Source organism: Solea senegalensis, linkage group LG12 (genome assembly GCF_019176455.1).
Source record: "Solea senegalensis isolate Sse05_10M linkage group LG12, IFAPA_SoseM_1, whole genome shotgun sequence".
Lineage (NCBI taxonomy): Eukaryota > Metazoa > Chordata > Actinopteri > Pleuronectiformes > Soleidae > Solea > Solea senegalensis.
Window position 1 is genome coordinate 7,536,812 of NC_058032.1, and position 19,539 is coordinate 7,556,350.

Consider the following 19,539-nt stretch of genomic DNA (forward strand, 5'->3'; position numbering starts at 1 on the left):
TTACATTACATTACATTAGTACAGTCTGATATGTAATTAGCCAATTGCTTGGGCTTGCATGGCTTCTTCTGGGATGGATTCATTAATCTTCATTGATGATGTTACACATGATGGCAGCCGCAAGATGAACTCAGAAATCTACAGAAACATTTTGTTTGCCAATTTAAAGAAAAATGGAAGCAAACTGATTGGGAGATCCTTCATCCAGCAGCAAGATAACAATCCCAAACACACAAAGGAGTTCATCAAGGGCAAGAAGTGGTAAGTTTTAGACTGGCCAAGTCAATCACCACACTTTAACCATATAGAGCATCCATTTTACCTGCTAAAGAGGAAGCTGAACAAAACAAACAAACAAACCAAACAGCTGAAAGAGGCTTCCAAGCATGACAGCATGGAAGAGCATCACAGACTTGATGCAGTTATTGAAATTAAAAGATTTGCAACTAAATATTAAGTCTCATTCACAAAAGGATTAAAGTGAATACTGTCACATTACATGTCATTTAGCAGACACTTTTATCCAAAGCAACTTACAATGGAATTGAGTACAATCAGCCAGGGGTGGAGTCGAACTTGTGACCTTTCGCACACAGAGTACTGGTCTTAACCACTGAGCCCCTCCAATACTTTTGCTCACATGAAAAATAGGTAGGTTCAACCAAAGGTGCTATCTTCTATGTTGTGTATCAGATCTGGATGTAAATGCCCAGAAGTAAAAGATGAAATGTTTGCAATACTCATTTTCTCAATGTAATGTTTCAAGATCACTATTTGATGTTGCTCCTGATTTGACTTTTGGATAACTTTTTGGTCATGTTAAGGTCCTTAGTCATCCAAGACATACTGTAGTCATTAGAATGATACCTATCCTAAGAGTTGCTTAGTGAGGACAAATGCAGATCATTCACCTGTGGGTCACACGCTGCTATTGTGTGTATTGGAAATCACCTATGTTGTCTTTGATGTCTTAGGACACCTCCTCTGTTAAATGATGATTCTTTCAAACCATCTGTCTTCTGTACATTCTCATCAAGAGTGTCTTCAGGTGTAGGTGAATACGCAGATTCCTGTCCAGATTAGCTGGCTCTCCTGGTGTGAGGTGCATTTATTAAAGTTTAGGGCAATCCTCATTACAATGCGCTGCATAGACCATATTGTTTGTTTTCAGTGAATATGGTTGACTTTTAATGTACAGTATGTAAAATTTAGCATCATTTATTCAAAGTTGCATGTCCAGTGCATGAAGTGGGGAAAAATAAGTGCCAGTACACCCCTTATCTATGTATGTCACGAAATCTTCAGTTAAAAGACAACATACGATTAAGACTATTTATTTAAATATTGTATTTAATTAACTAAAAACTGGACTTCAGTTTCACATTTTGCAACAATCTGAAAAGAGAGAAGTGCTGCCCCCCAAGAACAACCTGACTACTGCAATATTTGACAACTTTGTTTTATTAAAATGTTATGCAAAAATAATACAGTCCATTAGTGTCCTGTTATTATGCTGCCCTCTGGGACACAAATCAGTGAATACAACTAAAAATTAGGGAAAAATTGAGCATTTTTAAATAGACATTTTTCTTCTTACGGCTTCTGTGAACAATGATAAATGCCAAGTGAAAACACCTTTATTTTTCAAACTAGACCTTTTAAGTGTTGCAGTGACACTTAAACAGCTTTTAGATACAATTCACTTTTATTACTGAGTGATGATTAATTCCCATGTCTAACCCTCTTACTGCTTACACAATGTTTAGAGGGGAATAGGGCTACAATATTTAACCATTGCCTTTATCATTCCTCCCACACAGAGCATATTAACAAAAGCAGGACACCGCAGGGAATTGAACCCCGTCCGGACAAAGCCAAGAGTGCCACCACCGGTGTCTTTTGCTTTTTGTTTTTGCTGCAACTAAGGGCGAAAGCAAAACCTGGAGGAACAGACCCAAGAGCTTGTTCCTCCAGGAAAAGAAACCCCCCAGCCACAAGGAGATTTATCATGGTCTTGAGGCTGAAACAATGTCCACTACATAGAAATTTTATCAATTTGGTTAAAATTGCTATGAACTGGCAATATTTAATTACATTCTCAAGCTGTTACCATGTTTTAGTAAAACAAAATCCTGTTCTGCCTTTGTCAAATGTGTAACTGGTAACTAACCAGGACATTCAGGCCTATGATACTTAATTAAATATGACCACAAAATGTATCCCTTTAACATTATCCTCCCATATACAGCATATTAAAAAGCAGGACACCGCAGGGAATTGAACCCTGTCCAGACAAAGCCAGGAGTGCCACCACCGGAGTCTTTTGCTTTTTTGTTTTTGCTGCAATTAAGGGCGAAAGCAAAACCTGGAGGAACAAACGCAAGAGAATGTTCCTCCAGGAAAAGAAAACCCCTCAAAAACTGCTATTTTTCTGTCACGACACGGGGAATTTCTCTTGGTCACGAGGCTGAAACTACAAGAAAGAGACAACTGGTTTCCCCAAGCCCCAGCATCCCCAACAAGACTGCATTGGTGTATGACGGATTTCACAATATCCTTTTAGCCATAGTAAAACCACGATACCAGCATCCCTGATGATATTGAAGCCAGTTTTCCGTTCACAATTCAGCAGGAGTTGAACGCTCTTACTGTTAACACTGTGTGGAAAGAAGACAAACAATGTAAGCCTGCCCACCCCCACCCCCACATTAATCCCACACTGAAACACCAATACGACAAACAGTCAAATTATTGTTTACCACCAGTGGTGTAGCAGCATTTACCACAGCTAATGTTCCTCAGTGACACCCATTCCTTCAAACGCAACAAAGACGGTACCCTAGAGGCTCGCTGTACCAAGACATCCCATGATTCCCAGGAGATAAAGTCACCTGGCTCAGTAGCAAGTTAAGCTGAACAAGAAATCTGAAAAGAGAGAGAAGTGTTGCCCCCCCGCAAGAAAACCCCAACCTAATACTATTGCAATATTTGACTTCATGTTATTTTACGAACAGAATGTTATGCAGAGCAGATGTGCATGCAACGTGTTGAGTTACACATGTAAGCCATGGGGTTTAAGAAAAAAAAATTAAGAAAACCGAAATCACTTAACTTGGCACCCGTGAGACTGAAGTGATGCAGTATTAGCGAGACAAGCTTGTAGCTCTTTATCTTAATGTGACTGGATTCTCAAGTGTTCCATCACAGGTTAGGCCATCGCAGATAACAGATAAATACAATTGGGGGAATTTGACCTGGGAAACCAAAGGGAAAAGAAAAAAGCACAAACAGAGCAGGGCTTCTGCGAAGGACGTCGAGGGTTGATTTTAAGCTCAAGCGCACAGGGGGTTGGTACTTCATTCAGGGGTCACACTCATAATCGCTGACAGCTTCCACAGACGGCTTTGCATTCAGAGGCAGGCGGTATCAAGTGGACAGACGAGAATGATCTGAAACAAAGAGTGATCTACACAACACACCCACCACACACACACAATACTCAAAAGATTTGCATTCTACTCTTGTAGTTTAAGATGCAAAGCAATAGGGCCATGTGGCCAAAGAGGAATGCTAGTAAAGCATTGTTACTGATGATTTGAAGTTAACATAAAGCCAGTTCCAAGATGTCATTTTCATCTACAACAGTGCAGAGGTTTGTTTTAAATTAAGCCAACGTCTTACTACATGTTCCGGGTTAGAGGACTTCGCTTGTGCTTGAACCAATCTTGCACGCTTATTTCTGTGAAGAGAAGTGAAGGAATACGCCCAACCAATCCCAAATGCACAATATAACTGCAACACATTTGCACTGCATTTAGACCAAATTAAAGCTGCACAATGCACAGCTTTCCTCAGCTACTTAATTCAAAAATTAATTGCACAGTTGCACAATTCCAAATATCTCTAAGTGACCAAAATGCCTCCTGCACATTTGCACAAGGGCTAGTAGCTGGGGGAATTTTTTTCCGTTCTATAAATCAATGCAACCTGACTCCGATTGTTCGAACCGGGTGCTGGGATGAGATGGTTCTTGCGTTGGTCTAGGTAGACTGCATTCTTCCTTTGGACTGTTCTGTAAGATGAGACAAGAGGCAAACAACATACACCCCTATGTCCCCCAAAGTATCGTAGAACTGACTATATTGTTATCCTTACCCAAATGCTTTACAGCAAATATCAGAATAAATTAAGGTCCATCAAATCCTCCCATTATCACAAGACTCTTGTTAAGAAAGCACATGAGTGGCATTTCTACAAACAAGTACAGCAAATTCAGGATCAATGAGGGCAGCTGAGCCCATTCAAGATAAGAGGCCCATCTCGGGTCAAAAAATTTCTGTTTTCCAACATCAACATTTGATGGATTCAACTTATCTGCCTGCAATTTCCACTTTGTAAAGGGGGGTTGTCATTCGAGCCCAGGTCACATCCGTGCTCTAAAAAACTCCAAGCTTTAGTCATACCTGAAAAAGCACAAGAAAAGCTCCCCCACACAAGCCCCCCAAAAGAACAAATGCATACCAAAACTGTATTCAATCACAACAAGCTATGCATTTATTATGCAAGAAGAAAATCCTTTACAGATAGTTCACTCATTGTATTATCAATACAAGACATGGTAACTAATTGCAAAGGAATTGCAATGGCAGCATCTAGCCAGACAATGAATGGTAAGAGAAATGTGAACACAGCAACCTTACGTGATATTCGATGCGCAAGGAAACTTGAACAAACAATGAGTTAGGGGAGTTCCTGATGGTCTTGGAAAGCACACAGGACACAGCACACTGAAAAATGCAAAGAAAAAAAGCCTCTCCCAACAATTCCCTTCCCACAAAATACAATGGAGCTTTACAACACTTACAAGACATTAACTGGTATTACAGTTATCTGTGCAACTGCCATGATGGGAATAACCAACTATGAATAAACTTCAAGAATAAAATCTATTTTCCAGAGGAAGCTTTTAAATACCACTGGCCTGAATGAGGGGTTCCTTCCTTATGAACTGAAGACATGGACTTGACTGAAGATTTTAGAAGGACCGAACGTACAACTTTATCTGAAAGAGTGACAAATTCACAACCCCCACCCAACCCAACAAAGCAACTTGTAACCTGTACAAAATCGTGACGATTTCTAATAAAGAGACTTGTTACCGCACTCCCTGGGGTTAACAACATCTTGCTACATCAGGACACATTTCGGAGAAGCTATCCTGTGAAGATAAGAGTCCACTTGAATCTTGTTGGGTACACCGGGATGTTTCCTACTCAAGCCTCTTAGTGCTGGTAACATGGAGCTGTAGATTCTAGGGAGAGACAAATTAGGGCCCCACAACCCACCCTCCCTTAACCCAAAACATGTATATGAACCCCAATTTACAATATGTTCCAAATACTCTGATAGACATTGGTAGAAATACCAGATACTTTCCTATGTTTCTTTGAACTGCAGTGGATGAACATGACTCCGATTCCATAGCACTATAGTAAATAAGAGGAACGCAACTTCCAGCTAGCAGAGGGGAGTTCTTTCGATGATCGGCTTAAGGGGGCCAGGCCTGTGAAAAGAAGAACTCCAAAACATGTTTTAAATACCCCCCCTCCCCTACCATTAAACCTTAGTTTTTAAAGATTTATTATTTTAACATTTATTAAAGCAGATACACTGCTGTACTATGCACCATAGGCAACCAAGTCCATGTACAGGATAGTTACACCCACATGTACATTTCATGCATTAACTCACTGCTGGGTTAAGAGGTAGATGTAGCTCATCTGTACCAATAATGTGGTGCTGCTGCCGCCGAGGAGGAGTTGCTGTACACACACCCGCCAATCAGTTGCACGACCATCCACTCTCACACTCGATTGCCGAAAGCCGAAACCTCTGGGGGAAGACATATTGAACAACAAGAGACCACTTCGCGCTCCAGATGGGGGACTACTTCTGATCGTGGTGGGCCAAGAAGTCCGATAAGACGTTCCTCCTCCTCGCACACTATCAAGGCATTCACCACAGCAGACACCACCACACTTATGTCAGCGCACAACAGGAGGGGCGACTACGATTTACATGGCTTGCCTGAAAAGAGGAAGAGAAAGCTGTGCGAGAAATTGTGTTCGACAGTTATATATATATATATATATTAATATTTAAAAATATAAAAAACTAAATGCCTGAGTGTGTTACAGAGATACCGCTTCCCAACATACAAACCAACACTTTGCGTAACACTTTTGAAGCTAGAAGACACGTGTGCGCCCTGTCCCTCTCTCATCACTGGCTGGCTCACTCAGGAACTGCTGCTGTTGTTGTTTCAGTGCCGGTCACTCTCTGCTACACTGCCCTGCACCTCTGGCTCCCTCTGGTGACCACTCGCCGACTGCTGCTGCTTCCTGAGCTCTTGGACACCATCTGCTTTGCCCACCATGCCCTCTGGTACTGTCCTGCCTGGTTCCACTGTGATCCACCCTCGCCCTGTGGTCCTGTCCTGCACACTGAGGTCCTCCCACGCCCTCTGGTCCTGTCCCGCCCGGTTCCGCCCTGTGGTCCTGTCCTGCCTGGTTCCGCCCTGTGGTCCTGTCCTGCCTGGTTCCGCCCTCCGGTCCTCCCTGTGGCCTCGCTCCTCGCTGGTCCTGTGATCTTGCACTAACAACTAAGTCCATTCCTCCCCGTGTCAACTCAGTCCATTCCCCCAACAAAAAGAAAAAAAAGAAAAAAATCTTCCATCTATCCCTAAGCACAATCTTCCCGAATTGTGAATTTTTTTCTTGATCAATGCCATTGACGTGAAACGTTTGAAATTAAAACAAAACCTAAGACCAGGGTCTCATGTAAATGAGTATTTTTTCATTTAAAAAGAAAAACAGCAAAATTGTTGTAAACTAATTAAAATCGGCTTTAAGATAGCGATTATCAACCTAGCTTTCCTGAAGCCAAAGAAAATGCATCCTCGATAGATGACCAAAACAAGAAAAACGTGTGGTTGACTGTTAGGTCATTAACAAAACCAACTTCAATTAAAATGAATTGTTGGTCCGAACACAACAATGTCTATTGTTATTTCCCTTGCTAGGAGGCCGAGCATTCACTGCCATCTTTTTCTTGCTAGCAGAAGAACGAGCTAGGCCACGCATGTTTCAAATAAACCAATAGCTAACGTTTACAGCCTGCTACGTCACTGCCCCCGTCCTTAGCCAACGGCCGTTGCGAAATAGAAACCTGACCTGATTTGGTTTCATTAAACAATAAAATACATTTTTGTAATTATCTACATTTGTCTTGCTTTTTTGATTAAAAATGTCGACAGCCATACTTAAATCAGTCGATTGCCGATGCTGGCATAAACATTGGTCTACGTCTTTTTTTCGGCTAAGCCTAATGTTAGCTCAATAGCTGAGACATGTCGTCGATCGAAATGCACATTCAGTTTTCCGTAGAGGATTTTACGGCAACATTTACGTAGATTGCGGTTATTCTCTAACTCGGTATCACAACATAACGTTCAATAACACATAAAATAACACCTAAAATGCCCTCAAGGCAGGGCCTACACCTCCGTTTCTCTCGTTAGTATATGCTAGATTTTAACACCTCACAGATACTATTTTATGTAGCTCTTAGAAACGACACATCGTTTGTATATAAAGATTCGTCTCGTATTAATCGATAAGGGAAAAGAAAAGAAAAGAAAAATAAAAGACAAACAGTTTGCCGCGACTCACGAACCGACGATGTGGTGTAGCTGGTGTGTCCTTGCGGTGCGTCACTGGCCTTATTTATACAGCTTGGGTGATTCGGTTACAACAACCTTACTCATCCGATGAGGAAAATAGTACCACGCTCGAAACAATACAACGCTTATACATGCTATCTGGGGCTTTAGACTTGTGTTGAGAAACAACGGGTTTAACGTATTCACATGATATTAACGAAATATTTGAGCATACCTAATTAAGATACTATTAAAAACCGCTTTAACACATGGAATTCTAATCCTGTTTGAGATGCTCAAGTAAGACTTTGCTTATGGTCTTATCGCGATTAGTGGCTGAATCAATTGTATATGCATTTGAAAATTAAGACTGATTTAAATAAATACACATTTCAAATCGACAGCGTTTAGATACTGTAAGGTCAAAACAGCTGACGTAACAGTACCGACTTCGCGGATTAATCCCTACTTGTGTGTAACACGGCCCCACAAACCGGATCAAACTGGAAAGTAGTGCGTCGGATCTACGTTTCACATACTGCAGTGACGTGTTGTTTGTGACAATAATAATAAACCAGCAAAAGTAGACAGTCAAGTAATGGCTTTCCCCTTTGATACCCTGTTTTAAATGACGCCTTTCTCACATATGCTATTAGATGTGGTTATTGAAGCCGCAGGTGCTTTCAATATTTTTGCAGTTAATGTGTCATGGTATATCATTTAGTCATTAAAAAAATGCACAGGCCTTTATAATGTTGCTGTGAACCGCAATGGCCCATCCAACCCAACATTATTTCTCAGAGCTGGGTGAATGGTGTATGTGATACAACTAGAAATATCCAGAAACATCTAGTTCCATGTGGTAGGGGACAGTGGAAATTTACCAGTACTATTTGTGTTCACCAGCAGGGGGTGCAGTATAGTTACATGCCATTTGTCACGCCTTTGAGTACATGCTGCCCATCCCCTTTGTTTTCATTTGCAAAGCTGTTTTTCAACTTTGGTAACTGTGATTTGGACAAGTCTGGGAGATGTATTAACATACCTATTGTTATGATAACTTTACCAATTGATCAGCAGCATCACCCTGGTGCTCCTCAGGGTGAGTTTCAGCTCGTCCCAAGATTAGATGAATTGATCTCTTTCACGGAGTCCAATTGGAGTGTCTCTGAGAAAGCCATCTTGTTTCATGTGTTAATTATGATGCCTTGACCTCAACAACATGATCAATACTTTGGTGTGATTCAAGGAGGGGACTGTGTTTAATTTACACTCAATGAACCACTGACTCTCTGCAGATAAGTGGTAACGTTATTGTTACTAACTGAAAGTTTGTTGAAATACAGTATCAGTCCTTTATGACATTGACCTTTACAATTATTTTTATACAACCTGCAATATTAAAGGGAGATATTAAAACATCACAAGGGATAGTAGACACAGTAGAAATGATTTGATTAGATTATTGCATGCCCTAAATCTAATAATGAAGGCCTCAGCTGAATGATCACAGGAAACCTTTTGTAAATCAATGGTCATACATAAGGCAGTTCATTGGCATACATGCATTTTCTCTTTTAATGGTTTAAACTAAATGAAATGTATTAAATATACATTCATTTCTATATACTGTACATGAAGTTGAAGAATGAGATGTAACAAACACGTGAACAAATTCAAATTGACTACAGGTTATACCAGTGGATTAAATTAACCCCTCTATAGATTCTGTCCAGAGGGCTTGGTTCGATTGCCTCCTGTGTGAGGACATAGGCCCCGCTTTTTTCACTGGTTCAGTGAGCATGCAGCTGTTAAATCAGGCATAATGCAAAATCAAACCACCCTGCAGTCAGTCATACAATCCTGCTCATGAGCCATGATGCCATTATTCTGTAGCCAGACACTGAGGGAGACAAACGTGTTCGTGGTAGATATACAAACAATCCAACAAGTGGAGTCTTTGCTAAAATGTGTGGAGATTTATTATCTCCACACATTTATTTAGTTGATACTTTTAGAGACAGGAACTAACTTACAACACTTCCTTAGTGTAATCGGAATGACAGATTATTGCCAGGTCTGAAGTGATGGACTTTACAGCTCACATCTACAGATAAGTGGCAACGTTGCAGAGAAACATATTGTTAGAAAAAAAGGGAAGAGCCTCAGAGAGGGGAAAACAGCTGAGTACCAACACGGACCAATATCACTGATTCCTGTACACCAACCAGTACAGCATTCACAGCATACCATCAGGAAAGAGACAGGTGATGGAGATGTTTTTTAAGCCTGTTCACAGCCCTTCTACCCTGGATGAGATCAAGCCAAGGAGGCACCACCACCATCACCAGTATCACCATGACTCACAGTCACACAGGTCGGATGGGTCATCCCAGTTTGCTAGGTTTGTATTACTTTATATTCTGAAATTTGCAATGAGAAGAGATTGTGAGTTAAGGTATGGGGCTGTTTTATAATAGTAATATGTAAAAAAGCCCCATACCTTAATTCATATGTAATGTTTTATATCACCATCTTCAATAACCTTTAATAATCAAATATACATGTGCTGGCAGTTGCTATAAATTCAAACATATGCACAAATAATGTTAATACAGTATGGTTTAATGTACACTTCTGGTTTCAGTTACTCAGTTTAAGTTTTCCCCTGCCACTTTGCCCCTTTCCCCATTTTCTACCTATTTCCTATTTGCTGTAGGTACACACCGTTTGATGATACAGACAAAAATGCAAATGAAAGACATGAGCACTCCCACCACCATCATGGTCACCATCTCCACGACAGCCCTCACCGCGAGGCTCACCGTCGTCATCACACACACCAAGTTTCCCACAGTGAAGAGGATGAGATACATTACAACCACCACACCCCAGTAACCCTCTCTAGGTCCTCATCCTCTTCCCTTTCTTCATCTCCTTCCTCCACCTCCTCTTCTTCCTGGTACACAGAGGCAAGCACAAATAATCCTTTCTCTGTACTCCATGCTGTGCGGCCACAGCATTCCCTATCTTGCTCCAACATCTTAGATGTCCGCAGAGGTTTTCAGGAAGATGACAGCAGTGAGCCTGTTGTCTTTGCCTCCATTAAACATGGCACAAAGGGCAGTGTTTCTCATGAGATTCATGGAAGCTCTCAACAGAGGCATGTTTTTTCTTCTCTTGACCGAGGTCACAGCAGAAGTGAAGAAGGTCCTCTGAATGAAATAAATAAAGAGTGTGATCTTGGGGGAGAATACTCCAGGTCATCACACATAAACGGGCCATTGTACAAGACAGCTAGTCTAAACCGAAGTCTGGCTTTTAGTGAGGAGGACATTTTGCTCGGGGTCTCCAGAGGCCCCAAAAAAGCTGTGTCGTCCAGTCAGCTACCCAGCAAGGGGATCCTCAAGAACAGGGAACGTCCTACTGACATTCGCAAGGCAAAGTCGATGGAGGTGCTGTCGCCAAGAGTTTCCAAAACACAAGATCTGAGAGGACAGAAGAATAAAGGGGTCACTCAAGCTGAGCTAGAGCAAGCCAGGTCCAATTTTGTCCAAGGAAAGTTGCAGTTCTCTGCATTTCTTGATGAGATAACAAAACAGGTTATAAGTCCATCAGACCTCACCATATTGGGTGTGAACAAAAGCAAATCAGCAAGGAAGTCACTTGCTCCAGTACTTCAGACAGATAGTCCAATCAAACCTCAGCTCCCACCCAAAAAGCACAGAGAGAGCTCAGAAGATGAGAGGGAGCAGCATCCGAAACATCAAAACAGACAGGAAAAATTGGCTTGCACTGGCAGTCAGAATCAACTAGACTTCTCCAGTCCTGATAAACTAATCTCTTATTCAGCCAGAAGCCACCATGGTAGCCCACCCCCTCATACCCTGCCTTATTCCACCAACCATAACGCTCACCATGGAAGCAGGCATAAAAACAGGAAGCCATCGCCCACTGGAGGTTCTGTGCAAAGAGACAGGTTTGGTAGATCTGGATCTCACTTTACTGATGGCACCAGCAACAGCCCTGAGCCCAGCCAACCCGAACAACGCCACCACCACCACCGCCAAAAGCATCCCACTGCCTCCCACCTTCCACACACTCAACATTTCCACCAGACCCTGCCTCAGCATGTGTACCCAGATTCTGGACATCAAAGACCTGCCAGCGCCTCATCATCCTCAGCCCAGTGTGCAGGAGCAGGCCTTGGGTCTGAGTCTTCGTCTACTAAATCGGATTCATCCAGGGCCAGAGACACGGCCTCCACGGCCACCAGTCACAGTTCAGAGAAGAATGGCAGACACCACTCACACATGGGCTTGGGCCACTCTAAGCAATGCAGGGTGAGTTTACGTGAATAGTTTTTAAAAATATTCTGTGAAGAGACAGGAGTGAAGGGAAGCTTCATCCGTCAGATCATAGACCAGTTCAGCGCATATACCTTATTACAGTCACTTACTCATCTTCTGCCGCTTTATCCTCCACATGAGGGTCGCAGGGGCGCAGGTGCCATTCTCAGCTGACATAGGGAGAAAGGCGGGGTACACCCTTGACAGGTCGCTAGTCCATCAGAGGGCCACAAACAGCCATCCACTCTCACACTCACACACACCTTACTTCAGTTTAGAAAAATCAGGAGGCATGAAATCAAGTTTTCAAGAAGTCAATGAAGTTTTTTTTTTTGTTTTTTTAATGAAATCATGAAATGCATCTTGAGACAAGATGTCAGTGGCTCGTTTTGTGCTAAGTGCTGTACTGAAGGAACAGTGTCACTGTAGAAAGAACAGGATGAGTATTATAAATGGAGGGCTGCTCTTCTCTTGCAGAGGCAGTTCAGCTGAGTCACAGTCTGTGTGGGCTGTGTCAAATTGCGCAGTGCAAGCTGAGTCATTCATCAGCAATGCAGCAGAGAACAGTTATGTGCTTTTAGGGGGAATTCTATTTGAGGCTACCTGAGTTATTAGTTTTAATGGTGTCATTTTGTTTGCATTCAAAGTGCTGCTCAGAGCTATGGTTTGGCCATGTTAGATGAGAGAAAAAGTGGGAGTGAATCAGTTAAAAAGAGCTGTGAAATGTGTCATGTTGAGCTTAGGTAACTGTGTGTTCTGGCTTTAACACTTGTGTACAAATAAACACTAAACATTACATAACATGGCCTTTTTCCATGCTGTGGCTGTGAAGAGATGTCTGCTCATTTTGTCCTGGTCAAGTAAATGTTCAGGGACACGCACACACACACACACACACACACACACACACACACACACACAGACACACACACTCTGGCTACAGTTTCCATTCACAGAATGAATTGATTCTGGTAAATTCCATTTCCGGGCTAGTCAATAGTTTATAAAAATCCATCATGTCCTCATTCCCCCTCATTGTGTGTGTAATTTGCTTTTTACACAATCTAAGCTGGACCAGAGCCCATCTCTCACAAGAACAAAACTATTGTTGTACTAGCATAAATGATGAGATAAACGTGATGTGCTTTTTCTTACTGTTTGTTGTATTCTATATATGTGTGCTTATTATTATTATTTTTGTACATATAGCACTAAACCTGGAATCAATCCAACTCTTGTGTTGCTTTTCACTGCAGCATTTTCATTTAATGGTTTCCCATTTCTTTTAAATGGCTTCTCTTTGTGATTGTGAACCTCATCCAGCCCACTGTAATTCAAATGAAAAAAATATTAATTCATACATCTCATTACTGTTACTGTAATGTGAATGTGAACACTTTCATTTCAGTGTGCTGGAATACTTAGTTTATACTGTGTCAAAGTCAGATCCCGTATATTATGAGTGTTATTCACTTTTCTGTCCTATTGTTCCCCCCTCCCTCCCAGGACACACTGTGTGAGGCCAATCATCTCCAGTATGTATCATTTATACTTTCTGTCTGTCTGTTATCATATACTGTCAGCTTTTCATTCATTTCTTTGACTTATTTTGTTATCTGCCGTTCTTGTGTTCATAAAAAAAAACCCTGCCCTTGCCTTTTCATCCCTCCCCCCTCTGTGTTTAGGGTGTTGCAGGAAGAGAATGCAGATCTTCAGCAGAACCTGCTGCAGACAGTTGTTTGCATTGAGAGCCTGGAGGCGGAGTTGCAGAGAACCAGGGACGAGCTCAGTCACGTCAAAGAGAAATATAAAAGGTCTGGAACAGTGAACAGAACAAATTTCAACCCGTATGATTGGCTAACACTGATTATACCCTGCAGCTTGTGTGCATAAATAAACACAGAACATTACAGTGGAAAACATTTCCACTGTGTAGAGTGAGGCAGGATCTTTATGAGAGGGGTTGTGCTGCCATGTATGAGGACACCAGAGCCATTGGTAATCAATAAAACTCAATATATTTACGTAAGAGTTTCTATAGATTAACTTACAGCACAGATGACACACGTGCGATTCTCTGCGTGTTTAGGTTAGGCAGTGATGTATTTTCCACAAGCAACAGAGACTGGACATACTGTCCTTTCAATTCACACTCACTGCTGAGAGCCTTGTTGTGATCTGGGTCTTGTCAGGCCTGTTTCACATACCACACTTGCTGCAACAGACTGGAGCAACTGCAGCAGTGAATGTCTTCTCACAGTTTGGTGTCAGTTGTTGCACAATCACCACTTGTGGTCACCACTTGTTCTGGAGAAAACAGCTGTCTCTTTTCCCTTTATCCCCACCTGACTTTAACAATAATGTAGAGGCTCATAATAAGTGTTGTTTCATTGAAATATATATGTAAATATATGTTATAGTCTTCTGGAGACGCACAGTGGAACCAAGCAGGCCAATGATCTGCTGGGTGAACACCTTCACATAGCGGTGAGAAAACTAGTGTATGGAGCATATATGGATAGAATGACTTACATGGAATCCTATATCTGACCTTCTGTCACCTTCTGTTTGTGTATGTTTGTGTAGTCAGAGAGTCTGAACAGTGAGAGGAAGCTCCTGTTAAATCGCGTGTCCCAGCTGAGTTCAGAGTTGGAGGCTGCTCACAGGACCATCGCTGCCCTAGAGAACATCAATGTGAGCACACTGCCATCTAATGGACACTTATGCACACTTCCACATACAGCACACTGAACTACTGGATTCAGACCCAGGGGCCTCAGGTCAGAAACTGTGCCACTCACTCTCAATTACTACCACTTTGTCCCCAGCTGACATTAGTGTGAAAAGTGGGGACAGGTCACCAGTCCATCACAGGGACACATAGAGACAAACAAACCCACTCTCTCACTCCCACCTACAGTCAATTACAGTCAAGTGTCCACTTTGCTGAATGCCTGAATCTGCATGTTTTTGTACTGTGGGAGGAAACTGGAGAACCTGGAGATTGGAGAACACCCACACACATGCGGGGACAACATGCAAACTCCATGCAGAAAGGCCCTTGTTCTGACCGGGTTGCAATCCTGGGTGCTAACCACTGCACCAACAAAATGCATTGAATACTAATCATGATAATACACTTTGTAGTGGCCATCATGTGGAAATGCACTATTGTGGATATTACAATTACATTTCTTTTCTTATCTCTGTACTTGAATTGCATGGAACACCTTTATAACAAAGTCTAACCCTAGATTAAAATACAACATGTTTTCTAGAATAGATCTACTTTAACTAAATGTAATCTATATGACATGTTTTTAGTTTTGTGTTGTACTGCGTGTACTCCACAGTATCACATCGCCACGATCTTCTGTGCCAGCAACTTTTTTTTAAAAGACCCACACAGTATCTTATGTACTGCAAATGTCACACTAACCTAAAGGGTATTGAATTTGGAGTTAATGTCTGTGTTTGGTGTCTCCACCTCAGGTGCCGTGCTTGATAAAAGATTTATTAGAGAAGCACTTTTCCTCAGCGGAGTCCATACAGAAGTTTGAGAGAGCCTCTGCTCCAATCAGCTGTTCTGCCACCTCTCCACAAGGAGACTGCCGATCCCACACAACAAAAGGGGATGAAGAGTCACATGATCGGCTGACAAGCCCAGAGACAGGTCCTCAGAGAGTCACTGCTTTCATGCCATTTAAACACGGGGTGCCAAAAACAACAGCTGAGGCCAGTCTCTCAAATCAACATGAGTCCACCCACAGCCAACCTGACATCAGCACTGCTATATATAAGAAAATGGCTGCTAGTTATGCAGCGAGACCACAACCTCTTTATCCCCAAATTCAGCAGCAGCAGCAGCAGCAGCAGCCTCTTGTGGGCACTTACCAATGTGACACCCCTCTAAACCTTCAGCCAACCAATGTGGGTGGTGAATTTTGGGCCGGAGAGGGAGGAGTGAAGGTAACACTTTTAGAGCATGACGTTGTAGATGTGACCTCCATGACAGCCCAGCAGATCTTGAATGATTTTATGGAGCAGCTGCAGGTCCATAAGGACGTGGGTGGGGGAACAGGGCCACATGTCAAGCAGGATTGGGTGGGAGGAGCAGAACAAACAGGCAAAATGGCAGATTGAAAATTTCAATCTGCCATTCCAATTCATTAAAAAAACTACATCTTTTGTAACAAGAAAAGTAAGATGCAAAAAGCCCAGTTTGTGTAACACTTTAACACATTGAACAGACAATATCGAAATATAGTTTAATTCAATCAGGTATTCAAGAACAGTTCCCTCTAAAACTGTCATTCTCTCCCATATTTACAGAGCGCATGTTAATCATTTTAGATATTACCTATGATATACACACAACAATAGTGAGAATTGGTTTCTGTCTTTAATAATATTTAAAATTTAATGCAATATTCTGTGTTTAATGATTATGTTTCAAAGAGAGTTTAGCAATACGGGGTACAGTACTGAGCTCCTTAGGTGCAGATGATCATAGACATATTCGTATACACATATATGTATATATATGTGTATACGAATATGTATACAAATATATATACGAATATATATATATACGAATATATATATATACATATATATATATATATATATATATATATATATATATATATATATATATATATATATATATATATATATATATATATATATATATATATATATAAATATGATTATGTTAACTCCTGCTGCCATGGTAGATTTTAGATTTTATGCAGTTCAGCTGTGTGTATCAATTGATTCTATATTATTAACACTAATACCGGCTAGACTTTTCAAGTATAGAACTATGTTGAGAGACTCACTCACACTACATAGAAATTAGTGTTAAACTTATCTAATAATAAATGTTTTTTTTGTAATTGTTAGTTTTTAATGAATGGAATAACTTTCGAACTACACAAAGCAGAGTGTTAAAATATTTTCAGGACATACCAAACCAACATTTTCTTAAATAGTTCAAATCTTGCATTGAATATAATTTTGGTTGTTGGTGTGAAATTAATACATTTTCTGTGTAGATATAATTTATTTACCCCATGTTTCTGTATATAATACACAAGTATACAAATGTTTAAATGTTAGACTTTGAAATAGAAGGATGTTCAGGGGTTAAAGGTTAACTTCAGAAGGCAGAGCACACATGTACATTTCAGATTCAGTGTTGCATTTCTGTAAATTTGATAATGATGATAGGATAATGTAGATTAACTAAGGTTTAATAGCAGTGTATTAATATTATTTCAATGTGTAAGACCCTCATCTCTCTTCAGAGTGCACCTCACTCTCTGAACTATGCACCTGTGACTCCTGTTAGTCTTCCTCGATTGAATTTGTAAGTGTGTCATTGCAGCTGTTCCATCAATAAAAACGTATTTGGCTTATTTTCATTGTTTATATTGTTATTGGTTGTTTTTTTGTCCCATTAGCCACAATGTTACCATTCTCAACATAACTTTATAATACAGCAAAAGTCATATTTGTTCCAAAGCTTAGGGCTTAAATGTTTCTCCAAAATCAGTTACATTCATCTGCTATTAAAGCTGTAGTGTGTAACTTTAAAATACAAACTTGCCTGTTAGTCTCAAACCATGGTCAAATGCAGTAGCGTACCGTGGGGTTTCAGTCAGGGCCTTCGGTAAAAAAAACAACAACGACATAGCGCACACACACACACCACTGCACATCTATAGGCTACTGCATCATTACCAACACATCTTCCGTTAAGTCACTCAGCAAACACAATTTCACGAGCCACTGTATGACACAAAAACAAGCTTCCACATAAGCATAGGCGTCAGCTACGCGAGCTACCCCGGCACTATTTATGATCAACACTTTTGTCCTCACCACTTCTAAAAAATGTTATAAATGTATCATTAACACTCCAACTACCGTAAATGATGTACCTCTTCGCTGTAGGTCTTGAAATAATTTCCTTCTTTTCTCCAAACGATCGCCGTGAAAAGTGCACACGAAGGAGATCAGAAACATGAGGGATCGGTGGTGTTAATGCAGTGATGATAACTGATTTCAAAACCCGCCAAAGGTTCAAATGTCGTTGATGATAACAGCGGGGGCTAGCGCCAGACACATCGCTGGGCAGGAAATGGCAACTTCAACGAAAGGCCAGCAATACTACTAGAGCAGGTCCACGGAGCTATGATGCGTTTAAAGACATTATGGAAAATCCAGCTCAGCTTCACAAAAAATAACCATATTCTTTCTGGAAATATAATCATAACATACTGAAAAAGTAATTTAATTTAGACATGTTCAGACACACATTAATTTGATTATTAAAAATAATAATAATAATAAAAAAAATACTTTTTTGGATATTGGATTTGGATATACTGACAGCCCACCACTGGTCAAATGAGTTCACACAACTCTCTCTCCCTGTTTCTCAGTAGATTTAGATCTCGTGTCGCCTGCATTCCTACACTGCACACAGGAAGTGATTTGTTTTTTTTCTCCAGACAGATGGAGGCTAACAGCAACACTGCACGAGTAAAGCAAGATGGCTGCAAACAGATTGGAATATGATTGAAAACACAAAGCAGCACACATGAAAAGTGAATTCTACTGCTCGCCACCTGCCCCTGTGCTGCTGGTATACAGCTTTCAAGGAAACAGCATACTAATAATTTCTGTTGATGGTGGAGTAATAAAATCAACAACAACAAACCACCAAAAGTTACACACTGCAGCTTTAACTCTCATTGCAGTAAAGCTACTAAAGTTTATAGTGCCTGTTCAGCAGACATGATGTCGTCTAGATGTAGATAATTATCAAGGTAAGGTAAGGTCCTGTAAATGTGAGCCTTTGTTGTGTTGTAAACACACTTAACTTGAGACTGGCTTCAACCTGGCTGCAACTCTCACTCAGGCCGTCACAAGTACTTATAATAATCCTATTGATCCGGCCCCACCAACCTCCCACCCTATTTATACATAATCCCACAAGAGAGAACTCTCCCTCACATTGTCATATTTCACTTTAACCAGTGTCCTCGAGATCATGTTGGGGACAACATTCACCTCATGTTCTTTAAGACAATAATCAGTTCATATGTGGCCTGCATTAAAGGACTAATCCTCACATGCAGGTTAAAGCAAAGCAAAAACAAAAACTAAATTGAATCATTACAGTACAAAAATTGGTATTGAAATGTGTTTAGTGCAGTTAATATGTGATTTTCCGAAAACCTCTGTTAACAGTCGTGACACTTTGTTTTCTGTTTGTGTGAGGCCTCCATGGCGCTGCAGGCTATGCTGTTTTCAGGTCAGTCCACCTGTCATAACAGACCTCCAATAGGTTACTGCATGTCCATCAGAATAAGTTTGCTGATCAGACACTGGCCTGCTTTCCCATTGGCCCCTGCACTTTAATAGGATCCCAAGGACTCGGTTGGGGGATTAGAGCTCCAA

The 19,539-nt window shown here is 41.0% G+C and overlaps 1 protein-coding gene across 2 annotated transcripts; it reads left to right on the forward strand.

Annotated features, from left to right (window-relative positions):
• Positions 1–9,584: 9,584 nt before the first annotated feature.
• On the forward strand, positions 9,585–16,627 carry si:ch211-276i12.4. 2 transcript variants are annotated; one of them, XM_044039680.1, is made up of 7 exons: positions 9,585–10,124; positions 10,440–12,063; positions 13,576–13,604; positions 13,755–13,883; positions 14,490–14,556; positions 14,656–14,849; positions 15,562–15,619. In XM_044039680.1, the coding sequence occupies exons 1-6, from the start codon at positions 9,991–9,993 to the stop codon at positions 14,818–14,820; spliced, it is 2,148 nt and encodes a 715-aa protein (XP_043895615.1). In that variant the 5' UTR covers positions 9,585–9,990; the 3' UTR covers positions 14,821–14,849; positions 15,562–15,619. The 2 variants fall into 2 exon arrangements, with proteins under 2 accessions (XP_043895615.1, XP_043895614.1); XM_044039679.1 differs by having other exon boundaries at positions 9,588–10,124; positions 14,656–14,763; positions 15,562–16,627.
• Positions 16,628–19,539: the final 2,912 nt, after the last annotated feature.

Excerpts from the sequence above, each read along its gene's own strand:
- si:ch211-276i12.4 (XM_044039679.1), top strand. The coding sequence starts at position 9,991 with ATGGAGATGTTTTTTAAGCCTGTTCACAGCCCTTCTACCCTGGATGAG. Across the intron at positions 14,557-14,655 it reads GTGAACACCTTCACATAGCG|TCAGAGAGTCTGAACAGTGA; the intron begins GTGAGAAAACTA and ends ATGTTTGTGTAG. Across the intron at positions 14,764-15,561 it reads CTGCCCTAGAGAACATCAAT|GTGCCGTGCTTGATAAAAGA; the intron begins GTGAGCACACTG and ends TCTCCACCTCAG.